The sequence below is a fragment of the Brachyistius frenatus genome, unplaced genomic scaffold (assembly GCF_029030835.1).
Source record: "Brachyistius frenatus isolate BFR_SWC_R1_liver_20210118 unplaced genomic scaffold, ASM2903083v1 Contig_16, whole genome shotgun sequence".
Lineage (NCBI taxonomy): Eukaryota > Metazoa > Chordata > Actinopteri > Embiotocidae > Brachyistius > Brachyistius frenatus.
Window position 1 is genome coordinate 1,407,501 of NW_027210615.1, and position 23,847 is coordinate 1,431,347.

The window sequence follows — 23,847 nt, forward strand, 5'->3', positions numbered from 1 at the left end:
AGCTTGTGTCTGACGAGTGAGGCCGGGTGCTGCAGTTACCCACAAAGGGACATTTACAGTGCATGATGGAGGTGGAAACCATCGGGACGGTAACTTCATCTGTCCATGTGCATCTACGTGGAATATGTGCGGACTGAAACCCTGAACTGTGTTTGATATTTATAAAGACACACCTAGTCGAAGACCGGGAAACAGTTTGTGAAACGCTGCGACTAATCTCAACGGCAGCAATCTGCATAACAAAACCAGAGTTATCAGATGACTGTTGCAGTGAGGGGAAGATGTGAAAATGGAGCAGCGCAGTTTTATCAACACGGGCTCACTTGGCCTGAAGGTAGAATTAAAGCGTTGAGCATGATTAAGCACCCAGGGAACAAAATTAGCCCCGATACCAGCACAAAAAGCACTGCAGAGACTACAAGAGGCAGAAGTGTGTCGAGACACGAGTCGATGACGCTGATCGTGTCAGTAAAAATGCTTCAACTTCAGTTTAGATCGTTTACGTATTTAAAATACCGAGAGTCCTTAAATTGAATTTGGTCACCGCCGGTGCGGGCGGGACAGCAGCTGTGAGTGCGACTCCAACGCTCGCTCCTACAGGGACATTAAATGGTGACCATCACGTCTCTCGACCGCTGCGGCCGTCTCACCTGTTTGCCGTCCACCTCGATGTCGGCGACGTAGTTCTCGAACACGGTGGGGACGTAGACCTCGGGGAACTGGTCCTTGCTGAAGACAATCAGGAGACACGTCTTCCCGCAAGCTCCATCCCCCACTATCACCAGCTTCTTACGGATGGCTGCCATCCCTGCTGGAAGACGGAGCGAGGAGGAAGTCAAGGTTATAAAGGAGCCACAGGGCAAGCATGACATGAAATATAATAAGGGCAGACATTACAGCAACATTATCAACGATTGTGGCAACTTGGAGAAACACACAACAAATAATATTCAAAATCTTAGTTGACATCTCGTCTCATATCAGGATATTGACGTCCTGTATGAACGACGTGTGCTACGATCGGTAGAGCTTCGTTGTGCAGATGCAACACGCAGCACTCGTTTTGACACGTTTAACCACATGGCTGGAAAGCGGTTCTTAACCGGAGGTTCAGAAACCCTCAGGGGAGCGGAGATGGTTAATGAAATCTGAAAGAGATTTCCAGGACAGAAATGTAATGGCCTTCACCTTTTGTGATTAATGCTTTCCCTTGATGCAGGGCATCTTCAAAACCTTGAGGCGTGTTTAGTAATTGTACAAATGGCTTGACAAGAGCAGGAATCACTTCATGCTGGAGGGTTCGTGAAACAAAAAGGCTCGAGACACGATGTACAAATGAAAACCTGAAATCACAAAAACCTCCTGCAGCATATTATAATACGACTGTATGAGGCTGAATGACAATGTGACCACTTCGATTAAAAAACAAACAAACAAACAAAAAACAGTCAAAAACCGACTTGCCTCGATTACGTGTGTGTGCATCATATCGACATACAGATATCTCCAAAAATGATTGAGCGTGTTACTGCACTGCAGGCTTCTGTCCCGCTCTTACACAACATTGAAGAGGCGTGAAGGCGTCATTACGGCACTGCGCAAAAAAGATAAGCTACCAGGAAGTACAAGTTAGACGAGGTTCCAGTAATGAGAAGTTAACGACCCAGCAGGCGCAGCTGTGAAGACGAGCTTGCCCAACCGAGTTAAGGGAAGTTGGGGCAAATGAGTGACGTGCAGTCTTGTGTCATTGGCTCTCTCCATGTTGGGAAATAACCTTCAGCATAATGTCACAAACACAGGAACTAAATGAAAATGTCAACTTCAGGTGAACTGAACCCACAACTTTCAGAATTGTTATTTAACCCGCACGGGTGGAAAAACTACTGAAAGTCACCAGAATTATGGTCACATTTGACCAAAAACACAAAAACAGGAAAATAGCAATTTCCCGTCATACGTGTCCAGGAACTGTGTCCAGAGAGCTGGAGTTGTTGGGTGTGGACGTTCGGGAACAGCCGCCTCATTCACCAAGTACACATCAAACACACCTCGTTTGTCACGCTGGCACTGCTGCAGAGACACGACGTCCCCACCAACACAGTGCTTGTACTGTGCACAAGGACACTAGGACCTCACACAAAGAGGGTCATTAATCATCTCCCTGAATGGTTATTTCCTCCCTGATCCCAGAAGGTGCAGCAGTGTGCGCTGTCAATCATGTTTCTCTGCCCTGCTATTTCCATCCCAGTGAGTCAGGTGGAGGCGTGGCGGGGCAGCAACCTCCATGACGGAGCTCCCGTTCCCTTTGAATCCATCTGCTGAGGTGTGGGTGTGATCTGCGGCGTTTCTGGAGCTGGAATACAGCAGCTCTCCGAGTCGCTCGGGTCCCTCTGATCAGAGATTTACCGAACTGTTGTACTCAACTGTGACATAATATGATCGATGGCCATTTATTGCAGCAGTAAAATCTTTCTTTGGCCAAAAACTGCGCTTATGTAAGAAGATGGTGTTTGGCTTTAAACAGTACGTCCTGCTTCCCCTCCAGTTTTTGTGTTTTATTTCTTGTCCGAGGAGCTTTTCTATCCGATTACCATTTTCAGATGCTGTAAACAACATGCTGCCTATATTTCCTTCAGCTGCTGGCAGCATTTCGCTCAGCTTTTGATTAAAAGCCAACGCTTTTCTAAAGCACATCACATTTGGACATACTTCCCACTGCATAATGTTCCCACAAAAGACACCCGCTGCGGCCCGTTAGCCCACTAGTTAACATTCACACATGAACGTGTGACAACTCACCAAGTTGATTCAAATACTGACAAAAGCGTACTAATAGTTCTCGTCACTTCAACTTCACTTTCGCAAACATTTTTGCCCCGAGCCGTGTTCGGTTTTTTAACTCTGAAATGCAACAAAGCTGCGTGAAGGTGCTGCAAGCATCCTATAAAATGGAAGATGGATACTCTAAGTAGGACAGCAGTGTCAAAAAAGATCAAACCAATCCCTCCATGACTACATGACTAGATGAAAAAGGAAAAGACCAAAAAAAAAAAAACGGGGGCAGCTGTAGCCTCGAGGTGGGTGTGTGTGGTCAATGGAAGAATCCTTTGACCAGTGAATAAACCGGGTGGATGTGCCCTCCTTTTAACAAATGGCGCCTTCGTGTCTATCACCAAGTCAGGAAAGCCATTAACTGTACTCAACAGCCAACGGAGGTCTCGACACGGGACACAATAGAAAGCAGCTTCTAGGTATCAACAAATGCAGACAATACATTTAGTTAAAGTGTAAACCTTCGACTGGCCAAAAAAAGATGCAGGAAAACACTTACGAGGGGCCAAATGAAGACAAAACACAACGGGGAACGGTTTGATGTGCGGAACTGAACATCTCCGTTGATGGTGGAGAATATTGGGTCTGAACATCTGCTTCAAAAAGAGCAGGAATTGTCATCCAAATAAATTGCGATGTTTAGCAGGAAAATCCATCTTCATCAGTCTGTACCATATCGGTAGAGGTGCACAACGACGTAATAATGATGACAAATGAAGGAAATGCAGTGTCCAAAAGTACTTTCTTTAAGACGGTCAGCTGCACTCGGTGCTGCGTTGGTGTTTGCAGGTCTGTTATTATTATTCTTGCCGTCTTGCACAAGAAGCCCCCCAAAAAATATGTGTTTGCCCGGAGCTCCCCAAAGCAGCAACAAACAAATTAAAATGCAGGAAACTCGTCCTCTTGCTTTAAAAAAAAAAATGTCACGCATCACTTTTCCATTTGTCTTATTGCTGTAAATGGGTTTTTAGACACTTCCTGAAAAACGTCAAAGCATCAACCCAAAGCATTAAAAAAATATAAACGGGAAAGATTTTCTCTTTTGGCCAAATTTCCCAGTCTTATAACTGCTCAAAAGAACAAACACAGTTGTCAGCTTCAGGCTTGTGAAAGTCCGTAGAGAAGCTGGCACCTCGAAACTAAGCAATAATCATTCAAATGATTTGGATTCTGCTATTTTCTAATGTGAGAAAATTGGTGTGAAACCGGATTCTTCTTTCCCTAAAATCCTGAGAAAGCTCAAACAGAAGTGAAACCGTGAGCCTCGTCTCTGACCCAGTTTCCATTTGACTATTTCAATCTGGACATATGCGATCTGACCACAAGTGGCCGGCAAACGTCCGGGTGGAAACACACCCAAGAAACATTGAGGTCTGATCTGTTCAGACCACATTCGTTTAGCAGTGGAAACACAATCCATCCTGAGGACTCATTGTAAGACCGACTACTCAGCTGACGTCCTCTGAATATCAATAAAAATAAAAGCAGCTCCAGGTTCCTGAGTCGGTATCTGACCCGGAGCGCCGGTGAGTTACCGACACGTCACAGCAGGTTCGTTAGCTTTGGTTTGTTTTGTTTTTTTTGCTCCATTCAGTCGTTCACCTGATCTGATCTCTGCCTGCTCTTCTTTCATTTGTATTTAATGTTCTGTGTGATTCTGATCAGCTGAACTGTAGCCGACTGACAGCAGGAGAAACTTACTGCAAACTGACGTTATGAAGCAGCTGATTAGCGAAATAAAACACTCGTTTCACCAAAACCTGCTCTGGGTTTATTTTATTGTTTTTACTTTTAGTTAATATCGTGTTATTTCCAACACACATCATCTGTAGCTGTGGGAGAGACGCACTGTGGATCAATAATTAATTCATAATGTATTAATCTAAGAAGCCAAATGTTTCCGGATGTGAATAAGACTTACAAACTCCAGTGTTCAAATACGTCACAGCGCCATATTTGGAACAGACGGCGTGTTAATTAGTCTAATCTGTAGCTTAAACTCCTCTGCTCACGCATCTGTCTGTCTTGTAGTTTATCTCCTATAATAGCCGACGCATCAGACCCACAGCTGTGGGAGACCCCGCCCCCTTTGATCCACAGCCCCGCCCCCTTTGATCCACAGCAGCAGAGATGCGCTGCAACAACTATAATCCGACCCAAATCAGCGGCGTTCTGATGTTCAGGTTATGTTCTTGTGCTTATTTACTTTTGTATTTTCCTGACGTAGCCTACGTGCTCATTTGCATAAGCAGCGGGGGAAGTGAGATCTGACCTCAAGCGGTCACCGAGGACGCATGTTGATGAAAGGTGGAAACAGTCTAAACTGGACAGACGTGGTCCGATCACGGCCAGGAAGCAAACGTCCGCATTGAAATAGCCGAACGGAAACAGGACCTCGGTCGCTCCGACTAACACAATGAGACATCGTCACTGACAGCACACATCGTCATTTCAGTCATACTAAAATCAACGCTCGTCAAGCGTTGGACGTGATGCAACACCAAACTGCGGCCTCCAGGCAACCTGGAAAACTGTCTTCTCCTGGTGCATAAATACCAAATGTTTCTTTAAGCCAAAGAAGGACCAGGCTGGTTGTGGGTGGACACGGTAACAACAAAGCGAGCCCAGGTTCAATGCGCTCCCCCAAATAATTGTAATCCTGGTAGATAATGAGGACCTGGCTCCACGCAGAAATCACAGGCCCCAGCTGTGTGTCAGCCAGCAAGAGGCCACGAGATGAAACTAAAAGAGACAAACAACGGATAAGTAGAGACGTGGATATCCCCAACGAGATCAAATCAACAGAGGAAAGACACAGAAGGAGCAAAAGGCAACATTCCTGAGATAAACATAGTTCGTGGAGCAGGACGACGGCCGGCAGCAGAATAAACCATCCTGACAATTTCACCGTTCCCTTCATCAGCTGACCTTCCCGACAGTAATGTTTGATTGGTACTTCACGCTCACCGCTGACTGCGCTCCGTCTTAAAAACTCATTTTCGGTCGATTTTCCAACGCTACGGCACGTCGTTTTTAAAACGAAGCCTTTGGATGGTCAAGTATCGAGCGTGATAGATCACGTGAACTGTCATCTTCTCACGGCGGGCCTGCTTGTTAAACCCACTCGTACGTCCACACAACCAGGTTGTTGTGTTTTTTTTTTGCAAACACAAAACTGCTCTGTGGCGTTTTCACTGTTTCAATCAAGTGTAAAGTGAAACACTATTCAGTCGGTATTGTTAGAAGTTATTATTGAACTGGTTACTGTGATGATTCATCGTCATGTCCTTTAGAAAACCCAACACAGGCCACCGTTGCATTTAAAAGTCAGTGTGAGTTTGAGGCAGGAAATACCCCACGCAGTCCTTGTGGTAGAAAATGAGGGCGGCGCTTAAGGATGCTTAACTGACTGCCGGCTGATAAATATTTCAGTTTCTGACAGAAACTTGGTAGGTGTTTTTCCCCTGCCACCTGACATGCATTTCTGCTGGCAGTCAACATTTTGAATTACTACATTACCGTAAAAAGGACGAGAAAATATGTTTTTTTTATGACTGCGTGCAGCACATGCATAATGAAAAAATACTTTATGAAAAATATGGCCTTTGTTGAGGCTGGTAGATGATTTATGAACTCCATCACTGGCTAAATGCTACAATCTGTGTCACCTACATGTCGTCAGCTGCGACGACGTGGCAGTGATCCTCAACATGTCACAGATCTTGATTTAAAGAGTCAAAACTCTACAGTGTTCATATTTTGGTTTCGTTCTGCTCCCACCAGCAATCAAAGGTATCCATTTAAAATATATATATTTTCAGAATATGCACTCTGGTGATGCCCTTGTTATGTCCATAATTTTACTACACTGAACTTAACTGGACCACGGTCCTTTTCAGATTGAATGAAACAACATTTGTTGAATGTAGCATATTACAAATTTTAATTGCTATAATAAAATCTGATAAAGTGTTTCATGCATCATTAACATTTATCTGATGGAGCTGAATCGGAAATTTAAGAAATTCTTATTTCTAAATTAAAATGTCGATATCCAGTCCTATTGATCACATTGCTAATTGAACCACTGAATCTTCTGATTGAAAGACAAAACTCGTGCCAAAATCCATTCAAACCACCAGAGTAATCATTAATGTCAACTTCAAAACCTCGATCAACAGATCCTTGTCAGCGAGCACAATAAATTCCGAACATCAATTTCTATTTTTAAACTCCGATCCTCATTATTAAAACAAATAAGACTCCATTTGCTTCACTAATTGTACTATTAAGACTCTATGATTAGCAGTTAATCCACAGGAAAACAAGGCTCCTACAAAATACTGATAAACATTCATCAAAAGATCCTTCTGACACGCCTACAAAAGAAAAACAACAGAAAACCAATCGCTATAGTACTTCATGAGTTTACAGAATAACCGACCCTCAGACGATTTCTAGCCAATCTTGAGAACAGCTTTGTCATCAGTTTTGAGCTTTTCTTTATCAGACACATGCTGACATAATGTACCAGCAAGAAATCTTCTTCAGTCGGAGATTCTTCTGGACATGCTGATTTATTTGAATTGGACACCGACACTGAGATACCAGTTTAGTTAACAGCTTTAACAGTGACCGTGTTTAAAACCTGAAATAAAACCTTGCTCACCCCCTCCCATGTCTTAAGTGCGGCAAATGGAGCTGTCGTATCTTTTGATGGAATAAATGCTATTCTTGAGGATTTTCTACATTTGCACGAATAACACAAAAGAACAAATCGGAAGAAAGATTTTAGCCCTAAAAAAAAAAATTGGCAGGTATTATTGGAATTATATGTAAAAAGCCACATTACAGATTAAAGTGTGGATGTTGACCATGTGCATAAATCTGATATTTTAATTATAACTGTACAGCCTGAAAGCTCCATACATTACAATTAAACTGTCTTCATGTTAAGTGAAGAAAAAAACTAAACAAGAAATGCTTCTGTCAACTTGACAATCATGTACATCGCTGCCATTTCCCCCCCAAATACTAGATTACATCTCGAGGTTTGTCGGACAGCAACTCGCAACCAAATATCGTTACATCATCAGTAACCACGACTCCTAAAAATATTTTAAAAGATCATTTTTGACAGAAGATTCAAGCCCTTGGTCACGTTTCTGAACACCCAACTCACTGGTTAGACGGATGACGTCTGTTTCGTGTGGTTTGGCACCCACTGCAGCCAGGGCACTGAAAAAGTTGTGTGTTTTGCCCTTGAGAAGTCACAGTGTTAAAATCCAAACATTGTTTGTTGTTTTTGTTGCTGTTGTTTTTTTTGTAAACCAGCGAGCCACTGGGTGGGTCACCAGAAAGATGGCGTCATCACAGGCAACAGATGGCTAGTGTGTCCGCAGTGGAAGAAAGGGAGGGTGGCCCGGATCCAAACTAAACTTTAACACCAAACGAAAAAAAAAAACACACTTACGACTTTTCAGAGGAAATGGCTGGTCATAACAAAACGTCATATTATAAATCATTCACTTAAAACACCCTTCAAAGTTGAACCGGTTTCTCTTTTTAACCCGAATATGTTTTAATACCAACGAAACAACGGCACGTACGGATCTGGTGTTTATTTTAAGTACACTGCAGGATCATTTGTTCCCTTTTAAATGTATTATACGATGCGGTGAAACTACGATTTTTCCGAGCAGACGCCCAAGAAGAGGCGCCGATATCGGCCGAGGCAAGCCAGGAAAAGCGCCTCATTGTTCGGCTGCGTCTCGCCAATCTAGGCCGGTCTTCGCGGTTCCGTTTATAAAAGCCTTCCTGAGTTTACACAGTTTACCGGCAGAGTCCTCGGCAGGTCGAGGCCGTTTCAGTCACAGGAGTTTCTCCACGGCGGTTTTCTCTTCAGCTCAAACTGTGTGGCAACTGCGGAAGAGAGACGACGGGACCCCGCGGTAGGTCGGTCGGTCGGCTCGGGAGGGAGGAGGGAGGAGGGGAAGCTACGTTAGCCACCGCGAAGCTAACCTCGCCCAGCGCGGCCTCTCACAGCTCCGCGTAACTTTTTTTTAAAAAAACCAACCTCATCCACTTTTAAACCGGACAACACTTAGAAAGTCAGCGCCTCGCTGTCGTCGGGTATTCCAGAAAGTAGTTTACCTTTCAGTTTATGTGCCGAACAGTCGGGGGTTGTTGTTTTCCGTCCGTGTTTCTCGGAGCCGAGTTGCTTCGCCGACCAGCCGAGTCGCTCGCTGCCGTTTCCTCCGAAAGTCTCGATCCGACGCGATGAATTACTTCGCGGGAGCGCGCAGCCGCGGTTCGTAGTTTGGTAGCTGAGGGGAGGGTGGCGGGCACGAGCCTGAGAGCCACACCTGCGCGGGCACGACGACGCGCTGTTGGAAATCTGTACCGCTTGTTTAGTGCATTGCGTTGAGACCGTGAAAAAACGCGAGTCTATTTTCAGACGTGGCGTTTTCTGAAAACTTTCAAATAGTTCACGTGTGTTGAAATGTGACGGGAGAGGATCGTGTTTTATAATCACACGAGTGTTTCCTAAACCACCGTCCGTCCGCACGGCCCAGAATGACTCACTAGTATTTCCTTATATCTAAAGTACTCGTGTTTTCCACGGGTCCCCAGTACAAAACGCGTAATTTGCTCATTTCAGTTTCGGGCTAAACAACCGATCATTTAATAAGCATCGTACTGGTTCAGTGTAATTACATTCTGGGATTATTATTACAGTAGTTTCATGCCTTGAATAAACTTAAGTCAATTGCAGCTTTGCAAAACAGTGAACTTTCCTGACGTAGCCTACATATGAGCCACCCAACTGCAGAAAGTAGTCTGTACCCACTGCCCCACCTGGCGGCTATTGTAGGTAACCACACACGTTCAGACACATCCTGGAAGATGTTAAAATGTTGAGGAGTAAGGGGGTGTCTGGGAATAAAAAGGAAACAATAACACGTCACAAAATTGAAATAAAATGTTTTTCAAGAGTGAAACATTTACGTAGCCGAATAAATACTACTGATATAGTTTCATTGAGCTGTTCAGGAGCTTTCAACTATTTTAACAGTGGCGGAGGAAGAATACAGATCATTTCTACCCAAGTAAAAATACAGCAAAGTAAAAAAATAACCCACTACACGAACAAGTCCTGCACGACAAATCGTACTTATGTTAAAGTAGTAGCATCAAAATGTAGTTAAAGTATAAAAGTAAAAGTACTTTGGTCTCTCTGACAGGCTGTATTATCTTATGTGACACCGTTTGATTTTTCAATGCTGAAACATCAGTGAGTAGCATGTTGCTGCTGCAGGTGGAGCTACTTTAAACTACTTTACATCCAGTTTTAAATCCAGGGACAGCAGATCAATTCTGTCGAGTCATCCGATGATTGCTGAGAGAGGATGACTCTCATCAGACATCAGAGATGTGAACCTGACCACACACTGATTTTAGTAAGAGGTCAGAAGTCTAAAAGTTTGGACACTACTGGTTTAATCTTTGACAATATATTCGATATTGGATAAAAGCTTGTTATATCATCCATTGGGTCAAATATTGATCTGAAAGAGAACTAAAGCTGTCAAATAGATGAAATGGAAATACTCAAGTCAAGTAGAAGTACCTCAAAATTGTACTTAAGTGTAGTAAGTTGAGTGCTTTTCCACCGATGGAGTTTCTGGTTTTTGAACATGTCGGTTATCTTAAAACTTGGGAGAGATTGAACCCGTTTCAGAGTGTTGTGGTCGACTTTGACTGAAGTAGGATATGATGCTCCAGTCCTGCTGTGTCATACTATAAAACGGTGGCAGTGCCTGTCATAAAGTTTAAGCAGTCAGGTTAAAACAGGACTAAACCTGCGGCTGTTGTATCACAGGACTTCCACTGCAACACACTGACTGACAACAAAACGTTGAAAGACAAATCACTTTTTAGTGTGCCAATTTGACAGCGGTGCAGGATCTGGCAGCACTCACTGCAGGTTTTTCTCATCAGATAATTCAAAATGAGACATCTTGGCCGACATCCCCCTGGCTCGTCTAGAAACAATCACCTGTGCGTCCGCAGCAGGGCAGCAAACATCAGAACAATAACACAACAGGAGCTGAAATTTCATACAATCGTCCTTTATTTCATACAGAGATAAAGAAATATATCTGAAAACCAAAACAAAAGCCTGTGCAGCAGCCACAGTGCAGAGAGAGAAAGAGAGTGGCATTAGTGTGAGCAGGATCTGTTGGAGCAAAAGTCGAGACAGATAAAATGAAAGCAGTGAAAACTATTAAAAAAAAAAACTAAAATGAGAGACCATCCTTGACGAGAGAATAAACAGAGCAGTCTCATCTGTAATCTGTCGCTCATGTCAGGGCAGAAGAACAGCTTTTCATCCACGGCTCAGGGAGGCTGCTGTTTCCCAAACGAGGACATTTTTAAAAGGTACTATGTTGTTTGGCAAAGTGGCTTAAAGACTTGACAACCGCGCCGTCCGCACGTGAAGAATATCTGATCATCAAACCGGATCAACGACGCGTGACTTCGGCGCCAGCGTTTGTACTCTCGTACAGCAGAAATTAAAGGAGGAAAAAAAAAAAAAATCTTCATATTCTGAAAACCAGCACGCGTGTTAAATAAAACTTCACTAATTCTGCTTCAATGTAGCAACACATCAAGCACTTCAACAATTTTAAGCATGTCATTTTTTGTTTTCTATCTCTTTTGCCACAAACACAAATAAAGTCTGGTAAATGAACAACTTACAAGTTCTTCCTGTTAATGGCCTGGTTGAATGAAGATCTGAGACACATAAAATGAATAAACCGGCCATCGAACTGAAACGACCACCTCCATGCACATAAATGCTGGTGGAGTTGTCTTCTCTCTCAGCCACTTTGACAAGAAACCAACCAATGAAAATATGTCTTAAAAGTTGTTTTAAAAAGTCGGCATACCCATGATGTCTCGTCAGTAAAGACGAGATTCTTGTTTACAGGAAAAATAAAACAGCCACGACTCGATTATGTCGCCAAATTGCGTCGCGAGCACCGCAGGGCCTAAAAACAGGGGTTGGCCACTGCGCTGACATCATACTGCAGTTTTTCTAGTTGGGCTACACCAGCTGGGATTATTCATACACACAGTCTGTGACACACGCCTCGCTCTGCTGGAGGGATGTCTACAGCCGGAACGAGTGGAAATACAGGAAGAAAAACAACAACAACAACATCAACAACAACAGGAGAGCAGGGCTGGAGGTGGAGGTTTTGCTTAAAAGTCAGAAAGGATGACGTTCCTGCACCTTTCCACTAATAAAATCCCACAACTTCAGTTATCTGCGGGGAAGCACGTTAGAATGGGTTTTGCTGCAGTGCTGATTTTTATCGTGTGATGCATCAGCTAAGCTAAAAAAAAAAACCATACTCTTGACTGCTATATGCAGAGCGACCTGCATGTAAAAGGTTGGAAAATGACACCATCAAACTGTAAATGCATCGTTACTGTACACACATCCGTTGATACCCGTGAGGGCAGTTTGAGATTTCCGATATCTGACCGCAGCTCAAGCCTCTCCTCTCTTGAAGCTGGACCGGACTCAGGACGCTCCTGAAAGTGTCTCACTCTTTGTGTCCATTCGTCCGCATTTACCTAAAGAAGGTCCCCGATCCTCCAACATAAACACCTGCTGCTTGCCAAAATGGGAGCACAGAGAAATGGGAAACGACACACAGATTTTCATCACTAATATGGCTTATCACTTCCCATTCATAGAATATTTCCATGAAGTATAAAGCAACCGTTTCAATTCGTCACGGAGGGCCAATGTTCAGAGATTTTTTTTTTACAGTTCAACTAAGCACGCCGAGCTCAATGCTTCCTCATAACTTCTCGAAAGAGACATTTAGGGGGAATTGATTAAGTTTGCAGTGCTCAGATTTACGTGGAGCCGTCTAAAACCGTTTAAATCTAAAAAGATGACATCGGGAAATAAAAAAATCTCTTCATTTAACAGTGTTCTCGATGTAGTGTTTCTGTAGCTTTACACGGTCTAATATGAACTTTGTATTTGCAACTCACAGGTGAGGTGAGGAACTATAGAAGTGCATGATTCACTTTATGAACTAGTTGGAATTTCTCATTTAAATTGGATCCATTTTCAAGCTCGTGATCACGAGTTCAAAAATAACGTTTCCGTTCGTCATCGCTGTGATCGCAGCACGTGAAATAATTAATTGGCTGCGAATGACTTTAATCAAACAGGACGGGGGGGTGAAATTGGGAATTCAGTGATTTGATTGTTACCACAATCGAATGCGACACGCACGACGCCGACCGTCTCCAAAAACCAGTGAGTCGCTGACCTTTGGGTCGGCACGAAGCTCATGTTTATCCAGATGAAAACAATTCAGCTGCCCGTCAACCGTCCTGGAAAATGATTCCCGGCTGGCCGGAGCTGTGATTTTAGGAATGAAAGATGGTACAAGCGCAAAGGATGCGAGCGGGAAACCTGCGCCAGGCTGACTAACGCTGATCAATGCAGGAGCCCTCCGTCTACGGAGCTGTTCATCATCACAGGTCAGCGCGTGAAATCAACAGTTAGAAACGGCAAATTATAAATCTGCAACTCAAATCAGTGCGATATTTTTTTTTTTTTTTTTATACAAAAAAAAATAGCCAGCTCAGTCTGTAAATACCCCAGCAGGCCACTCTCTGCCCTTCCCCAGCACTTCTTGTAACGCTCCCGGATTATTCAACAGCTATTGCTCACATATGTCTCCCATAATTTCAGATCCTAGAATGTAGAAGTGTAAAAAGGGAGCAGGATGACGCAGGGGACCAGAACTAAAATCGGATCATAAAAGCACAAATCTGTGCAAACACCAACGTGTCCTGTTAGTCCACGGAAACGGTATTTGTTTTGTAGATTTCTTTTAGGGATCAACGGACCCAGAAGAAAGAAAAAAAAAAAAGAAAAAAGTTCTCCACTGCTCGACAAACTGAGGAGTAAAAAAAAAATGAAATAAATTTTTTTAAAAAAAATAAACAAATGGTCCGTTTCTCTGTCTGTAGTTCCAGAGGGACACCAGGTCACAAATGAACCTGATGTGGAACATTTCTGTTCACCTGGCACTTCTTCAAATGTTGAAGTTTGGTATCATGAGTTCGTCAGCAGCAGCAGCAGCTTCTTTCTCCGGTCCGGCCGTCGGTGCCGAGGCCGTCGCTTTTCGTACTTCCTCATGTCACTCGCAGACAATTTCTCAGCGGGGATCAAGCAGGAGCTCTAATGTCTTTCATGCGGAATGAGGAACTCGCTCTCGGTCGGCTTCCTCTTGGCAGGGGAATAAAAGAACAAATATGGCTGCTCCCAAAAAGACTTAGAAAAAGAATATCGTACACCCACGTTGTTATTTATTTAGAAAGCAAGAGAAAGAGACACATGAAGCAGTGAACAGAGCCCTGCGAGTCGGGATTTAGTCCAGACAAGGCAGACTTTTCTGACTTCCCGTTGTCTGCAGGGAGGAAGAGAAGAATTAGTGTTCAGCTTGCTCAGCTGCACCGAGCATTTACAACCAACAGGTCCGAGCTGAAAGGACTGTACAGTCTTCTGGGCTCCGCCGCGACGTCGACAGAGTGTTTGCGAGCGCCCGGTCGTGTGTGTGAGCCGGTCAAAGATGTGGTGTGTTTGTGTGTGATATCGAGGGTGATCACCGTCACTGAACGTATCCGTACACCGGTCAGCGAGGCCGAACGCAGCAGTATACAAACCAGAGAGCCCGAACGGAGCGTGCACATCCGCACACGTGCGCTCTGTTCGCTACGATCTCGAGGGCGCGTCCTCGAAGCTGATAATGCTGGACTCCGGGTGCTGCGCTCCGCCGGAGGACGGCGCTCCGCCGCTCTGCGACACGGAGGACGAGGAGGCGGAGGAAAGGGAGGCGCCGGCGGGTCCCCCGGCTGTCCTCGGTGGTGCGGCGGAGGAGGAGGAGGCGAAGGAGGAGGAGGAGGAGGAGGAAGGGTCGCGTCCACCCGGGAGGAGCGGCTGCGTGTCGGTTCTGACCTCGTCCTCGTCCTCGTCCTCCTCGTCGTCCATGCTGGGCCAAGCGGACTGATCCTCCACGCGCTTTAGACGCTCGTTCAGAGCTTTCAGGGCCAGTTGTCTGCGAGGAAAGAGACAAAAAGACAACGTGCCGTCAATACCAGAGACGAGAACGGCTGTGCAACACGGCTGCTTCTCGTCATTATACGGCTCTCGTGTAGATGTGACTTCAATAGCGTCAAAAAGGTCAGACGCTTCACTGTCAACGTAAAGATCCTACACACGCAACAGAAAGAGAAAGTCTATTTGTAATGGAACGGTCTTCTTTTGGCGGAGCTCACCACCGATCGTAGATATTTCAGTTTTGTCATATATGTACACCGATATGCACGAATATGAAAATATTTTTACGGGGCATCGTGCAGACAGTCGTCGTCATTATATTCCCAGTTAAGTTTAGCGTTCTAATGCACTGATGTAAGTGAGGACAATTAAAATCCTGCCTCCATAACATATTTTTTGTCCCAGGTGTTTGATAACCACACGTGAGGGATCTTTGCAAAAAAAAAAGAAAGAAAGTGTTTATACGAACTGCGTGAAGCTACAACCTTCGCCAGGAAGTTCTCCAAGTTTTGTCGCTAGATAAAAATCAGCACCCGTTTCACACGGTTTTGTGAGCACTGTTCTGGGTTAGGGTCAGTGATTTCCCCGTGGACTTGACAGGAGGACGCACGTCAGATGTGTCGAACTCCAGAAGCGCTGGAGACTCTTGACATATGGGGGGTTTATGCACTGTGAATTTGTCTCCCAGGATCAGACTGTCAACACACAGTTCAGCTGTGATGTTCTGAGGGAAAACGTTTGATGTGGAGAGCAGCGCCATCAATGGACCCTTTTTTAATCTCGCGTTCAATCTCTTTACATCCACTGTGTTGAATCTTTGTGGAAAACTAGCTGTCATCTTTCAATGATCAGAGATTTAGATGGCAGGACATGACATCAAGCGCTTGGATTACCTTATCTGCTGCTAAATGCCATAAAAAAAAGAAGACATAATTAAAATGCTCTATAATACCAGTCATATAACAATGCAACTCTTACTTCTCTAAGTCCTGATTTAATTGCATTGACTTCCAACTTTGACCGACATTAGTTTTTAGAGTATTAACTTAACTTGTCTGCCTCAAGAATCCTACAAAATTAGAGGGAAGCTGTTCACAAGGAAACCTTTCTGATACCAACCTTTGATACTGACAATCAGGAAGAAGAGCAGACATCTGCTTATTAAATGAATGATGTCATATTCTGATTAAAACTTGTCATTTGTTGATTAAATCTACTTACTTCTCCCGGAGGAGAAGCGCTTACATTTTATGTCATTACTACAGAGGCCTTAGCTTCATTCACATAGCAGCCGTGTGTGTGTGTGTGTGTGTGTGTGTGTGTGTGTGTGTGTGTGTGTGTGTGTGTGTGTGTGTGTGTGTGTGTGTGTGTGTGTGTGTGTGTGTGTGTCAAACAGGGAGAAAGGAATCAATCCCCAGAAGATCAGCAGAAATGCAGACTGAAACATAATGCAGCTCAGTTACAGGATAAACATGTGATCATACTGGTACGACGTCACAACATTTTTCAGCTGTTTCTCGACAGCTGGGTAACTTCCGCTGGCTGAATGAGTTCAGCTGTGCGAGTATAAAACAAACAGATCCTGGATGGAAGTTGGAAAAGAAAAGAAAAGAAAAGGCCATTTTTTTATGTTCAGATCACACCCATGAAACTACTTTCACACACTGAACACTGAGATATCCCGACACATTGTGAAATAACACCTTGACCTGGACTCTGTGTGTGTGTGTGTGTGTGTGTGTGTGTGTGTGTGTGTGTGTGTGTGTGTGTGTGTGTGTGTGTGTGAGAGCGGGGACATCTGTGTGTAACTGAATCTGTATGACAGCTTGTAAGTGTATCTGATAAGACAATAGAGGAAAAATGATCTGTGACAGCTTGAAAGTAGGCGTTAGTGAGCGCATGAAAGGTTTGAGGAACAGGACTGAAGGCAAACCGGACCTCTTAGATGATTTAATGGGTGTGTCAGTGTCCATTTTATGCCGCTCCTTTGATTATACCTACGCATCGTGGATAAACCATTACGGGTCACAATGGTTAATAATAATATTGGACAATATTTAAAATGATGTCAAAATCATTTGATTTTAGCTGTTGAATAGTTGTCATACAAATCATTGTGATGAACAACATAATTCAGTTTTTCACTTCATTTTATGCCCCTTCTTTAGTATAAGCCTGATCACAGTTTAATAATGCACCTTATGAAGAAGAGCCATTGACTGGCTGTGTTGTTTGGCTTTGCAACTAAATCCATAATGTTTATGTCAAAAGACGCTCATTGAAACAAGGTTAGTTGAATACGAGAAGTTAAGCTAAATAGAGCACTAAACCGGGGAGCTGTTTGGTTTTGTCCATCGAGCAGGTAAATGATGTGAAAACGGTTCCTTCTTTGTTCATTTTGTGATTATTGATGTGATTTCCTACTTTGGGCTGCAGCATGCAGAGAAAGTTAAAACAGTTTGCTGCGTTTTAATTGTGAAGTGAATCTACATATTACACAACGATGGAAAGGAAAAATAAATACATAAATAATAAAGGAAAAATCAAATTTGATCAAATGGTCCTCTGCAACAAACAACAGACTTCACTGTCTCAGATATTTAACGCTTCAGCCTCAGTGTACGAGGATATACTGTCTGCAGATGTAAATATTGAACTCCTCCCTCCTTGCTCGGACTCACCTCCTCCTCTCTGCGTCCTGCGGGTCGGTCCCTGGCAGGCTGATGGTGATGGATGAAGGCGCCCCAACGTCGTATCTCTTTACCATCTTCCTGCACACCTTCATCTTCACCAGGGCGGCGTGGACGAGCCCGGCCAGCAGTCCCACAGCCGGCTGCAGCGCCTCGGGGAAGAAGCTGGCGAACGCAAAGTGGTCCGACATGTCCCCGCGGCCCCGGCTGTGCCTCTGGTAAAAGCGCAGGTAGACCCAGCCGGACAGCGCGCCGTAGCTGTACGCGGCGAGCGGGGCGGAGCTGTCGAGCAGCCCCGACAGGCGCAGTAGGGCCAGGAGGAGGAGGACCAGAGCTGGGGCTGCTTTGAGTCTCACCTGTGGTGGGAAGGGGAGAACGATTTGAGTTTTTGTGGACAACAATCATCAGGCAAAGGGGCAGCTACTGGGTTTTCTACGGATCAAATTGGCGGGGAAATCAACAGCTGGTTTACATGCCAGGGTGACAGGTGGGAGTCAAAATGGCCCAGCATTTCAATTAAGTTCATTTCCTCCCCTGATCAGTTGAGATCAGGGAGATTAAACGCAGTTTAACACCAACTCATAACAAGCACAAAAAACTAAAATATGGTGAGCTAAAGGAAAGTGTCCTGGCAGTGTCAAACAGTGATCCCCGGAAAAGTCACACTATTTAAACCTGTAACGTGATTTTACTGTTACACAGACAGTATATGGCAGAAATGTCACCATTTTATATTCTGAGTTTTGCCCCTCGACCAGCATAAATTACAATCAAACAATTAGCGTAGTCAACCGACTAATAAGGCATCGTACTTGTTATCCAACCGCTCTGCAGCAGATAAGACCGTGTCGGGCCTCGTAGTGTGTTTGTGCTGATAGGTGTTGGATGTATTTATTTAGGCCAGTAGTACATCCTGTTATGTGTTTTGAGGCAACGTTTAAAACAAAAAAAAGTCTACACACACTGTTAAAATGGTATGTTGTTGTGACGGAAAAAAAAGAAAGAAAAGAAAGCGATGTACATCACGTCACAACAGAGGGAAAATAGTCCAGATATGACAAGGTCATGACTCTCACACAAAACAATGTATTTGTTTCTGGGTGTGCGCACTTGTGCAATCAGATTTTTGTTGCTTTTTGTTTTTACTTTTTGTGCCTGAATGCTTTGTGATTTGTTTTCACCTTCTTTGTAAAGGATTCATTTTCACAATAAAAAATAGTTAAAGTTTGGACATGATTTTTCTTGGTTTCATGGTTGTTGTTTTTTTAACATTACAAAAACCTGCCATCTTAACAAAGGTGTTAAGGCACTGTATCTGCATTTATTCATATCAAACTACAAAAAAGTTAAAAAAAAAAAAACAACCATCGTGGGTTTTACCAAACACGAATATCAAGCACTGGTTTAGTATAAACAACTATATATTAATTTATATATATATGTGTGATTGGAATTTTCCTAATTCCCTGTACGCACTGCTGTCAAAGCGAACAATATAAGCTTCTCTCCCGTCCAAAAAACACATGAGGATGTTGGTGGCTAAGTGTGTTCAGTGTTTCTAAGACCGACAAAAATACAAACGATGTCTTGATTTCATGTACCGCGTATCTCAAGGTTAACGAGTAAGTGTCCCTCTGAATGCATCCATGGGGGGGAATTCAATGTAAATGTAAACTAAGTACAAAGCAAAGTAAAATGTCCTGGATGTGTGCAGGCCGTCGTCTCAGACCGACTCGTGTGCATATTTCTGCCATTCGCATTCTCGTTGGGGTCCATTCACAATACAACTACGCCGTCCCACTTCTCATCGGTCTGCAATCACTTCCGGGCTCAGAAGAGGAGCGTATCTCTCGTCATTAAAAAAGTCACAGCGGAGCACCACGTTTTCTCGTGAGTCAGCCTCACCTGCGGCACTCGGAGCACCGTGGTGTCCCCCATGGTCTGCTTCAGCGCCACCAGGACACCTCCCAGGAACCCCGCTGCTCCGTGGACACGCACAGCGAACAGGAAGTCCAGGTCAAAGGTGGCCACGTAGGTGAGGAGGTAGGAGAGGCCGGCCAGGAGGCCCGCAGACACGTTAACCACCGCGAAGAAGATCAGGAGCTCCAGGGCACCCCACAACGGCTCCAGCAGGCGCCCGCAGGCCATAACTGTCCCAACGTTGGCCGCCACACCCCAGACGTGCTCCTCCACCACCCCGTAGGTCGCCAGAGTCCACACCCAGAAGTTGGGCGGGAAGAGGTATCCCGGGGTCACCCCCAGGGCGTACGGCGTGTCCACGGCCCATGACAGCAGGTAGAGCAAAACCACTACGGCGCTGATACTTTTTACGACCACGCTGGTGCTGGCGAGGGCGGCCAGGAAGTGCTGCCGAGCCACCGGCAGGTAACGATTCATGGCGCGTCCTGCTTTGAAGGGGGAGTCCCTCTTCTTGAGCAAATCGGCCCAAGAGAGCGGAAAACAGAAAATCAGTCGTCGCTTGCGGTGGGATGCTGGTGTGGGATCAACGGAGCCAGGCGGGACAGGAGACACGTGAGAGTCCTGACCACATGAACGTCCACACCTCTCTGTCAGGCTTCATCCGGGATCGGTCTGTCCAGAGGGGAAAGTCAGCTTTGGGAATCAACTCGGGAAGAGATCCTTCCTTCTGCTCAAAGTCTGTCAGCCTCGGTTTTATGATTTAAAAAAAGGTGAATCTAAACCTTTAACTACATATCTTACTTTCTGTGACAGTCAAAGGGTAAAACATGGGAGGAGGAGCAGGAGGAGGTGGAGGAGGAGGAGGTGGTGGGAGGCAAACAGGACAACAGGCTGACAAAGTTGTAACTTCAGTCGATAAGCCTGAAGATAACCTGAGCGGAGACCTTTTGATCAAGCTGACGACCTCCAGACAAAAGCGTAACCAGCTTACAAATCACCATCAGCTGGCAGCAGCCACATATTTCATATGTAAACAAACAAACAAACAAACAAACAAACAAACAAACAAACAAACACGACTGATCCAGATGCTCCTGGTCGAGTTTAGCTTGTAAACACGGGAGAGCTAAGGCTGACTAACTGTCACCGACCAGACACGGTGTCGTGTGTCCGCCGCAGGAACCAGCAGGAGACGGTCCGTCTTCAGTTTACAACGTAATCTTAAGTGTCAGCAAAAAACAACAACAACAACAACCCCGGTCGATGTGACCGGCTCGCGGAGCTCCGGTCCCTCGGTCCTCTGCGCCCCGTCGGCCCGGTGTCTCCCGGGCGAGCCTCGAGGATTCCCCGTAGTTAGCAACAGGCCCTCAAAACAATGTCGAGAGACGTTTCTCAACGTGCGGTTCGCGCGTTTTTTTTCCCCCACACTGCGTCAGCCTCGGTCGTTCACGGTGTCGTTTCTTCTGTCGTTTTAGAGGAGGTTACTTCAAAAAGAAACACACAATACGTTGTCTCGGCAGGCGCGTCTCCTCCCGGTAGCACCGCTCAGCTCACGGACCTGCGCTGTCTGCCGACGTCATCAACGATCGGTGGGGAAACGTCACGTCACGTCACGTCACTTCTCAGCAGAACAGCATGCTGGGAAACCGAGTTCTTCACGCACCCCTCAGGTTTCACGTTCAGTGTTTGGGTCCTTGACTCACCTCTGGCAAAACCCATCACATAACAATAACACTGTTGTCTGTGTTTCTTGGTTGTTTGTATATAATATATATATATACTGTACTGTATATACTGCGCATTTTATATTTTATATTTTTACTGCTATTTTATTGCTTTTCTATTGTTCTATTATTATCTTATTGCTTCTGTATGCTGCTGTAGCGAAAAAAAATTCCCCTCTGGGATTAATAAAGTAACTACCTAACCTAACCTACCTAACCTAGGCTATATAATCTTATCAATAAACGGTAGGCTACCTAAAGTATCAGAGGTAAAAGTACACATTAAACAATAAGTGCTTTCCTGTCATTGTTTTACTATGATGTCCTAGTGGGCTTTAAACTATATATTGTGTTTTTGGATTAATATTCCAGTTAATAAGCATTTTAGTGTTTTTGTTCTTTAAGGTTGTGCTTATTTGAACTAGCCTACTTCACTGTTGGTTTGATTCATCCATAGTCATGCATCATATTCCATCAGATTCAAATAGCCTGTATTCATAACATTTGCTAAAAGTAGTATTAGATGACAAAGTAATGTCAGTACTTTTACTTGAAATACATCATCTTCCACCAGTGCTACCTCATAAATTTTTAGCCTTGTTAGTGACATGTGAGTTCAGACAGAGATATAGTTACATTAGCACAGTCTGAACTACTGTATTATTGCTGTGAAATATAACACATCACCTAAAGTTTTGTCTTGATATTTATCCTACTTTATGATATATAATTTTAAAAAAATTGGTTCCCTTCTGTTGACATATAAATTAAAAGCAAATCGTTCCTTTGTGTTTCCTCTGCAAAATTATAATATGTAAAGACATAAAAAATAACACGGATGAATCCATTTTATTCGGAGTAATCAGAACTGGCATCACGTACAAGGAAAACAAACCACATACAAATAGGCTTTAACAGGAAACAAGGACACAGACTAAACAACAAGCTTCACTATCAGTCTTTAGAAAGATAAGATCACTGAAGAAAAAAAAAGAAAAAATGAATGAGACATGGGATTTTTGTGCTTCATGTTCGGTCCCAAGGTTAAGCACGGGTTTACATCAGCTTTACAGATATTTTGCGGGTCTGTTACCACCTGCTAAATGCTGATTTATTTCTGTGGTTAATAACTTCAAGTACTCCAGTTTATGAATTTGATTTGGATGCACAATTTATTCCTAAATCCTCATCATAGTTGTAATGGGATTTGCAGTCATTGTGACTGTCCGGTTTTGCAGCGTAATAATCATGCAAGTTAGCAAGTGAGCTCGATTAATTCAGTCACTGGTTTCTGTAAAGCCACGGCCCTGTGAGTACAGGACATGGATTATTATTCAAACACCTCTCACTGGAATAAGAGCTCAATGCACCCATTATATTATCCACCATATCCTCTTTTGGCGGCTGGAATTAACTAAACGACAAAAAGCCCAAAACTGGAATATACATTTTGGGATTAGTCAAGGAACAAATGTGTTGGGTTCTTCTCTAATTATGATTTTAAGTCTTTAACTTGAATTATGGAGAACTGTAAAGATCTGCTTGTTCTGCAGAGGGTCTCTCTCACACTCAAACAAACTCCCCTATGTGAGCAACCCTTTAATAAAGTAGGACACGGAAAGTGGATCAAATCAAACCCAGATTTTACCCTCCATGTTACGTTCCATCAATCCTACCGCTGCGTTACAAGAACAGAATGATTCAATATAATGTCAGGAAGAATTACAGGAGGAGGAAAATGGCATGAATATGAGTGCAAATAAACCAACAGAAGAAACTACTACCACTAAACTCAGTTGAGCTATTTTTAGGTAACCTGATTTGTGAAAATGGTTTTCATCTGGAAAACAAGTCTTTTTACAATGTTGGTGGTTTATTGTGTAACTTTTTCAACCTTATGGCCTCAATTACCAGCTTTTCTTAAAAAAAAAATAAAAAAAAAGTCTTCAAAAATCTATGAACAACAGAATGCTGAAGTTCAATTTCTATCTAGAGATTCTACATGGCTGCGGTGACACCAAAATCTGACTTAAAAAAAAAAATGATGAGGGATTATGTCTCTGAATGCTAAAGAAAAAAAAAATACAAATAAAGGTAATAAATTTAAAGGTAAATCACTGTTTTCTCCAAGTGCCGTGCAGCTTTTGGGTAAAGTTTATTTTTTTTAAATGATTCTGCTGTCTGCTTACTGCAAGTCTCATTTCAGATTCCACCTGTATTAATTGACAATAAGCCTTCAATGCTCAGTTACTTTAGGACAAATGTAATATCCTGTTGATTAAAATTGCATAAATTTGTGATTGTTTATATTTCACAGGAAGGCAAACTATATTGTTGTCATGAGACTGTAAATCCGTAAAACTGGTCTATTTTCTTAGAATTTGTTGTCAACTTGTCATGCCCTCAGTTACCTGTGTTTGTGTGTGTGTGTGTGTGTGTGTGTGTGTGTGTGTGTGTGTGTAGGAGTGACAAAGGCAAACATCTGCTACTACTACTACTGATGTAAAGAAATTAGGAAAAG

The 23,847-nt window shown here is 43.8% G+C and overlaps 2 protein-coding genes across 5 annotated transcripts in view; both read right to left on the reverse strand.

Annotated features, from left to right (window-relative positions):
• The window catches only part of rhoab (ras homolog gene family, member Ab), a 14,470-nt gene extending 5,322 nt beyond the window's left edge, over positions 1–9,148 (reverse strand). The window contains exons 1-2 of one of the 4 annotated variants that reach the window (XM_069693883.1): positions 8,986–9,148; positions 651–808 (exon numbers count right to left, since the gene is read on the reverse strand). In XM_069693883.1, coding sequence (XP_069549984.1) covers positions 651–806 — 156 coding nt within the window. In that variant the 5' untranslated portion in view covers positions 807–808; positions 8,986–9,148. Of the gene's footprint in view, positions 1–650; positions 812–8,668; positions 8,700–8,985 lie in introns of those variants that run through there. The other 3 variants (XM_069693882.1, XM_069693884.1, XM_069693885.1) reach the window with 3 other exon arrangements.
• A 1,800-nt stretch (positions 9,149–10,948) lies between these two features.
• tmem115 (transmembrane protein 115) lies at positions 10,949–20,850 on the reverse strand. Its single transcript, XM_069693886.1, has 3 exons — positions 19,588–20,850; positions 17,674–18,038; positions 10,949–14,990 (listed from the first exon to the last, which is right to left on the reverse strand). Exons 1-3 carry the CDS (start codon positions 20,077–20,079, stop codon positions 14,648–14,650), a joined length of 1,200 nt encoding a protein of 399 aa, XP_069549987.1. The 5' UTR covers positions 20,080–20,850; the 3' UTR covers positions 10,949–14,647.
• Between the last annotated feature and the right edge of the window lie 2,997 nt (positions 20,851–23,847).